Here is a 7,926-nt window from a genome sequence, read left to right as displayed (position 1 = left end):
TAATACTCATATTTAATATTTTTAAATAGGACCAATATTTGATCCAAGCTGCAGTGATAATAGAGGCATGATAATTCATCACTGCACTAATGACTGACGTCTGTTTTAGCTGCAAAATTTTGCTGAACATTGTAGGCATGCCAGAATGTGTGGTGACACTTGTGGGCTGCCACCAGCAATCCTTGGGTTTGTTACTTGTTCACGCAAATGACACACTTCACTATATGTTTCAATGTACATAATTTTTTTACTCAGGAGAAAAAACAGACAAAATTGTTTTAGATGTTTATTCAGATGAATTCAATCCATTTTACTGTACAAAGTTTTGGTCTTCTTCCCAAATGGTCGAACAGTTTCATGACATTCTCTTCACCCTGCCAAGATAGAGAAGCATTATGAGGAGGATTTTGAAACGTGGAGGCAGTTAAGAACAAATTCAAATGCAAGTCACTGAAGGTGATCAATGCTGTACTATGTAAACAATATATCTATGTTTTTTTCCCCTATGGAATTGAATGCTTTGAACTCATTAATCTGAGGTTATCAGTGTTGTGAGACTTTTCCCACTGAAACTTCCCGTGATTACATTACATTACATATTCCCAGAATTGGGAGTCAAATAGTGAAAATACATCACACACTCAGTGGGTAAGAAGCTCTTTGTTATCAGCACTGGGACTGTAATTTAGTCTTGGGAAATATACAATTTAGAGAGAAAATTGAAGCAACACAGTTCCCAATAGGCAATTTCTGATGTTAATGCCAACTAACTTGCCCCAAGCACATCCCAAAATAGCACAGCTTTCAGGGGAAAAATGGAGCACTGTTCACATCCTCCATCTGAGGTGGCCTTTGCTACTATAAATTTATACAACCTTGTTCCAAATAAAATTCAAAAACACAATATTTGTAAGCTTTTAAATCAGCTTTCAGGATTCACAATTCAGAGTACGCTTGTTATGCGCCCATGTCATATGACTTGGGTGATCATGGTCAATGACCATGGTTGCTCTTGGCAAATTTTTCTACAGAACAGGTTTGGCATCGTCTTCTTCTGGGAAGTGTCTTTACAAGGCGGGAGACCATTGTCAGTTCTCTTCAGAGACGGTCTACCTAGTGTCAGTGATCGCATAACCAGGAATTGAGATGTACACCAGCTGCTCATGAGACCATCCACCACCTGCTCCCATGGCTTTCACGTGCCCTTGATCCACGGTGTGTCGGGGGAGGGGGGGGGTGGCTAAGCAGGTTCTACTCCTTGCTCAGGAATGACCTGCAGGCTAGCAGGGGGAAGAAGTGTCTTACACCTCCTTTGGTAGAGACTTATCTCCACCCTGCCACTCGATTACGAGTTAATCAAATTTTATTGCCCTTTTGAGTCAGTTGAAACCTAATACTGGGCTGATGCTGAATAGTTTTAAGTCATAATAAGATTGCTATTTTGTTTACGGCATTGTGCAATTTTACAAATGGAAAGTATCAGAAGATGATGAAGATGCAACTACAAGATTCCATCCTACTTCACATCCCCGATCAAGTAAGGGCTTTTTTTTTTTTTTTTTTTTTACAAACAATAGTTACACGGACTGGAATGCAGCCTATTTTGATAGTCAACTTGGGAAGTAAATATATTTAAATGGGCTCTGTCAATCGAGCTGGTGTGTCATTTCTATATGCCTGACCACTCTGATGTGCATTTGTAAATGACATTACCACATTAAGTCAGAGTTTAAGCCAATGTAATTTATTTGACGACACTAATTAAAGTGTCACCGTCATAATCAGGTAATTAAGCAGCTTATTAGTTAAAAATATAATCAAAATTCAGGCAAAAATGGGTTTAATTTGTATTTGTGAAGTTTAGTCTGTTGTAAAAGGAATCAACAAAACCAACAAATTACCCAGAATTTTGAGAGACCTTTAAGAATACCGCAAGGAAGAAATGGTCTAAAGTTATTTCTGGGATTGGAGGGTTAATCCACAGAAAGAAAACAAGACAGGGATGTAATCAGGAGGTTAAAAGACAGGTAACCGTACTGAGACACAATTTGCAGAGGGTCTGACTATATTCAATCTGAGAGGGCAGCTCTTCTCACTGGAGAATATAGAAGTTGGGGGCACCTATGCAGCACTGAGGTCGAGAAGATGCTTTACTCAAAAGCTGGTTAAAATGGCTGGAAAGCTCTGTCCAAAAGGAATATATTCAATGATAAGATTATTTTCTGGTATTAAGCAAAACAGAGGGTGGGCAGGAGATACATCTCTACCAAAGGAGATGCGAAGTGCTCCTTCCCTCTGCTCGCCTGCATGTCACCGTTGGGCAAGGTGTAGCAGCTGCTCAGTCTGCAAGCACCCAATCAGGGTCACGTGAAGCCATTGGAGCAGGTGGTGGATGGTCGTATGAGTAGCTGGTGCATATCACAAGTCCTGGTTATGCAATCACCGACACCAGGAAGACAATTTCTGAAGAGTACTGATAATGGCTGGGGTCAGCTGTCTTGTAAAGACACTACCCAAAAGGCAACGGCAAACCACGTCTGTAGAAAAATCTGCTAAGAACAATCATGGACATGACAGACGGAAGACCAGGATCACCCATGTCATACGACACAGCACGTAATGATGATGATGACTAAGCAAAATAAATGGTATGGGGATCAGCCAGAAAAATATCATGGTACAACATAGGAACACAAGAATTAGGCCTTGGTGGGAAGAAAGGAAACTCAGAAAACAGTCAGATGTCAATAAGGAAATGCAAATAATGAATTAAAGATCAACCATATTCATTATTCCATATAAAATACCAAATATTACCTAACTGTACAGGAGTAATATACTTGCAGTTTTCCCTATTTAAAGAGTGCAATTTCGCACAGCACAAATCTGCCAAATTGTCCAAATAGAAGGGATAAAGTGCTTTTTTTTGTACTGGAAATAATTTGGAAAATATGTAGCTCGTGTGGTTGACAGTTGGGCAGAGCTGAACTCTGATCTTGGCAAGTAACTTACAAGTGTTTTGTCACCATATGAGAAGACATCATCAGTGCGGTGTTAATTAACAGCACTCTTCATATGGTGACAAAATGTTCACAAATAAATATTTTTGTACTAGTAAGAAAGATTATTTCAAAATAAACCAAACTGTAGAAAAAAAAAGTAGGTACCATGTAATCCTAATGTTGAGAGGAACTTCAAAATTATAAATATTCCTTTGAACACTATTGTGAAGCATTCTATCAGTGTCAACTGCAGTTTATATTAAATCACACTGCACTGCTCAACTTTGATCACTATTTTTCAAACAATGCACTACAGTTTGAGACACAGGAAGCACAGGAAAGCCACGATGTCTGCAATACTTTGCTGATGAAGCACTTTTTATACCTGGAGACAAGAAAATATGTCTCTTTTATGTTTGCTTAAATTTGTAAAGTGCATAATTACAAAAAGAGCAAGTTATACATTATACATATTCTTTAAATTCTGTAAGGTTAAGAAATTTTACATAAACCCAAATGATAGCTACTTTTTAAATATACATGGCCACCAGTGAGCAGAAACACCTGAAAATATCATCAACAACACTATAACTTTCCTAAGTTCAGTTATATCTCCCCTCAAGCTGCACTAGGATCATATTCTTCTATGCTCTACAAATTAAAACATGTAAATGATGTTGTATGGAGTTTTCTGTGAGCTTAAGAATAAACTTTCGTTGATCCAAGGAAAATTAAAACCACAGGTGGAGCCCTTTACTAAATCAGTTCCGCATCATTTATGCAATTCTGAACACTTGATTACTCAGGAACCTTTAACTCCTACCTTTCTACTCAAGGTTCAGGGCCCTGACTAACTTATGAAAATAAATGGCAATTATCATTTTCAAAGAAACAGCCTCACCATAAATAATAAAAATATGCCAACAATATCATGAATACTACTGTTCCATAAAAATAAAATGCTCATAGTAATCACCACCACATCAGACATGGCACTTGTTTGTTGTTATGTTAACCCTATTACTGGAAATTTTCCATTTTACTTCTTTGTTTTGGAATAGGTTTCTGTTCACGCACCCTCACTTTCCGCTGCCCTTCTAAACTGAGTCACAAACAGTTCCGTACTTCTGGGAGCCCAGCCAAGCAAAGTTGCTCTTTACCAAATCTGCACTATAATTATCTGCAATGGAGCAATTCTGTTTATAAACTACTCATATCCCCCCACCCTAGCAAATTTAAACATTCATGCGAAGAAAACCTAGATCAATGATGTATGTGAACCTCTTCCCTGCCCTCAAAATTTCTCCTTGCTTTGGTAACAAGAAATAGTTTCCTTGCTCCTGAGGATCACTATGTACTGGACTCAGTTATCCGTTTTTTAACATTTATGAATTAACAGTAAGCATTTTTGGCCAATTCAACAGATATAGTCATCTAAACAGAGGCCATTTTTTACTCCCCCCAGTAGACCTCTATCAGCAGCATCAATGTACAAGGATGAGAAGCAGGACTTTTTTTAAAATCCCATGTGATTAATCCATCAATGAAGCCAAATTTCAATTACAAAGGCATTCTCTGAGAGCAGTAAATTAGTCACAGTTCAAGATCACAATCAAATGGTAACCACTTTGCTGTAAGGATCCACAGAACTAAGTGTATCACCTAGTGGCAAAAGACCAGCAGTGCAGTCACACCAAGAAGCGAGAGCTAAAAACTGCGAAAGCACACTGAAATCCATTACAAATTAATTAATACTGTAGCATCCAAACAGTGATCGTTTGCCTCCCTCTTGCTGTGGAAGGAGTGATATCTGTCTCTCCCTTGTTAGCGAGAGAGAGCCCAAGAGATGTTGAATTGTTGGAATGAACAGTTAGTCTCTGATGTACTGTAGACCATTGTCTCTCTTTAGGGGGCTTTGCTATTGCTTGCATGGTGGTGGTGGCAATGCTGATGCTTTATGCTAGGGTAAGTGGGGAGAAGGGGGAAAGTGGAGGGTTGGTGCTGATTGTGCATGGGAGGGGGGCAGGGAGCTATGGGGGGGTTTTCTTCTGGTTCGAGGATGTCTGCAGGGTAAGAATTTCAGGGTGTATATTGTATATGTTCTCTGATATTAAATGGAATCATTGATATCCCTTTTGAAGACTTAATATACAGTATGCATGTGTAAGATTTGATGTTCGGGGTTAATCCTGAGTGACTAATTACATTGGAACTTGAGTCGTAAAGCACCCAAGATGTTCACTTCTGATCACCATTTGACCACAAGATATGGGAGCAGAATTAGGCCATTTAGCCTATCGGGTCTGTTACATCATTTCATCATGGCCGATCTAATTTCCCTCTCACCCCCAATCTCCTGTTTTCACCCCATATTCCTTCACGCCCTGACCAATCAAAAATCTAGCAACCTCTGCCTTAAATACACATTGAGACTTGGCCTCCACCTTCTAATGCCAAACCATATCACTTCATGTCAATTCACAACCACTCCTTAGACTCCTCGTCCATTCGTTCCAGTTGGAAGTGCTGACTCAAAATCACAGTTAAATCATGTATGAAATGTGATAATGCTGGCAGCCACACCTCCTCCAGCTCTCCAGAGCAATCAAGGATGTGTAATTAATGCTACTCTTGCTGGTAACACCCGGATCTTAAAAACGAAGATGGAAAAACATTGTCGTTGTCCCCCATGTTGGATCCCTTACTGCCTACTCCAGACCCTCAGCCTGTCAGCTCAGTCACAGTGCTGTCAAGCACCTCTTGGCAATAGATACTGAAGTTCACTCCCCCACATACAGGAGGTCATTCGTTTCAAACACAGGAGGAATTTCTTAAGCCAGAGGGTGGTGAATCTGTGGAATTTGTTGGCACAGGTGGCTGTGGAAGCCCAGGTCACTGGGTGCATTTAAGGCAGAGGTTGATAGGTTCTTGATTAGTTAAGGGGTGAAAGGATATGGAGAGAATGCAGGAGAATGGGTTTGAGTGGGAAATGGATCAGCCATGAAGAAATGGTGAAACAGACTCAATGGGCCAAATGGTCTAGTTCTGCTCCTATGTTTTAAGGGTCCTGATACATCAGCTGAAGTAGAATAGGTGGTTGGAAGAGGTTCTTGTCAGTATTTGACCTGATGAAATGAGTTACTCAATTTTTACAACACACAAAAAAACCTGGACTGCAGGTCAAGATCAACAAAACCACTGAAACATATTGATAATGTGAATTAAGTTCCTTACCCAAAAGTCAAGCTATTCCAGTGCCTTAACAATTGCTTCATTTGCTTCTATATTAATTAAGGCTTCAGCCCGTTCTACCTCATTAGTGGCGGATAAAAGTTCAGTGTTCGCTTTTTCCAGGTTGGCCTTTGCAGCCTGAAACAAAAATTCAAAAACATTAACGCTTCGATACCTTTTTGGTCACGATTTTTTGTGAGGTGTTGCTTGGAGAAAAGGTGAGCATGTATCACTTTAACTTTTAACATTCGTGATGGAATTGTTTAAAACAGCAACACAGTCCTGACTTTCATGTAATACTTGCTGCATCTACTTTAATTTTAAAAGGTGGTCCAATGACCCATTAGATTGGTTTACACAAAAAACAGAAAAATATATTTCAACTTTATAACTGCAAAATTATACTTTTTACTACTTTGTGAAGACTCCAATGCTAAATTGCATTATGGCAAATCAGCAATAGTTGTATACATAAGGTATTCACATTTAATCCTCTTTAAAAATATCAGTTTTTAAAACTAATTCTGTACACAACCATCACAGCTTCCTTCTCCCTCAACATGATCTTCAAGTTTGAGAGGAGGACAAATTTACTTGGATATTCCAGAGATTCCAGAGAACCAGAACCAGGCACTGCTGTATTGCTAACAGCTATGCTTAAAATAAATCTATGAACAGGATACAAATGCAAGTATAACAAGGGTAAATTTGTGGTTATTCATTTCACTAGGGTAAGCAGAAAGGCAGAGCTTTAGTTAAAAGATGTGAAATTTATAACATTTTATTCACAAAGAGATTCAGGTATCTTTGCATACCAATCACTGGAAAACAAACGGTTAAGAGGGCATCACTACAAAAGGTTTCAAGTACAAGAACAAGGATAGATAGATCACCACAATTACTAAAGTAAAAAAAAAAGGGGGAATTCTCATTGAAATTTATAAAATTACAATAATGGTCAACAGAAGTGTTTTCCTAGCACGGTGCAGTATATACAGCAAGAGCCTTGAGACTGAGATGAAGAGATTTTTTTTTACCCAATGACACCAAACTAGAATTTGCAACAAAGTTATGGAGGCCAAATTGTTGAATCTATTTGATAAGATTTCTGGACAAAAGAAAAAACAGAGTAAGGGAAAGTGAGCAGAGTATCACAGAAACTTATATAGCACAGAAACTGGTTCTTGTAACTTGCCTCATCCGTGCTAACCATGATGCCAATCTATACTAACCCATTATCTCATATTAAGTCTATACCCCCTACAACTTTCCTATCTAACTGTATTGGTCTTCAGTCTCCCATCAGCAATATTGTCTATCTAAGGCTTCACCCCATCTTATCTCTGCAAGCTGCTCCTCCATAAATCAGTTTGTTGTGGTTCCTCAACACAACTTGCTCCCAGCCCCCATCCTTTTTTCAAAGTTCAAGGTACATTTATTAAAATATGTGAACCACATACAACTTTGATTCATTCTCTTGCAGGCACCCACAGGAAAATAAAGAAATGCAATAGAGTCCATGAAAAACCGCATATAAGAAAGGCAGAGTCCCTGAAAATGGGTCTACAAGCTGTGGAGTTAGTTCAGTGCTGAATCAAGTGAAATCATCCATGCTGATCCAGGTGCCTAATGGTTGGAGGGCAACAACTGTTTCTGAAGTTGGCGATATGCGATCCAAAACTCCTGCCCCTCC

The 7,926-nt window shown here is 39.0% G+C and overlaps 1 protein-coding gene across 1 annotated transcript in view; it reads right to left on the bottom strand.

The window, feature by feature from the left end:
- Positions 1 to 273: 273 nt before the first annotated feature.
- The window catches only part of atp5f1d (ATP synthase F1 subunit delta), a 28,905-nt gene continuing 21,252 nt past the window's right edge, over positions 274 to 7,926 (bottom strand). Inside the window, exons 4-5 of the mRNA XM_072244109.1 lie at positions 6,237 to 6,371; positions 274 to 374 (exon numbers count right to left, since the gene is read on the bottom strand). Coding sequence (XP_072100210.1) covers positions 6,249 to 6,371 — 123 coding nt within the window. The 3' untranslated portion in view covers positions 274 to 374; positions 6,237 to 6,248. The remainder of the gene's footprint in view (positions 375 to 6,236; positions 6,372 to 7,926) is intronic.

This window comes from Mobula birostris, chromosome 26 (genome assembly GCF_030028105.1).
Source record: "Mobula birostris isolate sMobBir1 chromosome 26, sMobBir1.hap1, whole genome shotgun sequence".
Classification (NCBI taxonomy): Eukaryota; Metazoa; Chordata; class Chondrichthyes; order Myliobatiformes; family Myliobatidae; genus Mobula; species Mobula birostris.
The sequence above is the reverse complement of the archived record's forward strand: the minus strand, read 5'-3'. Positions and strand labels throughout refer to the sequence as shown.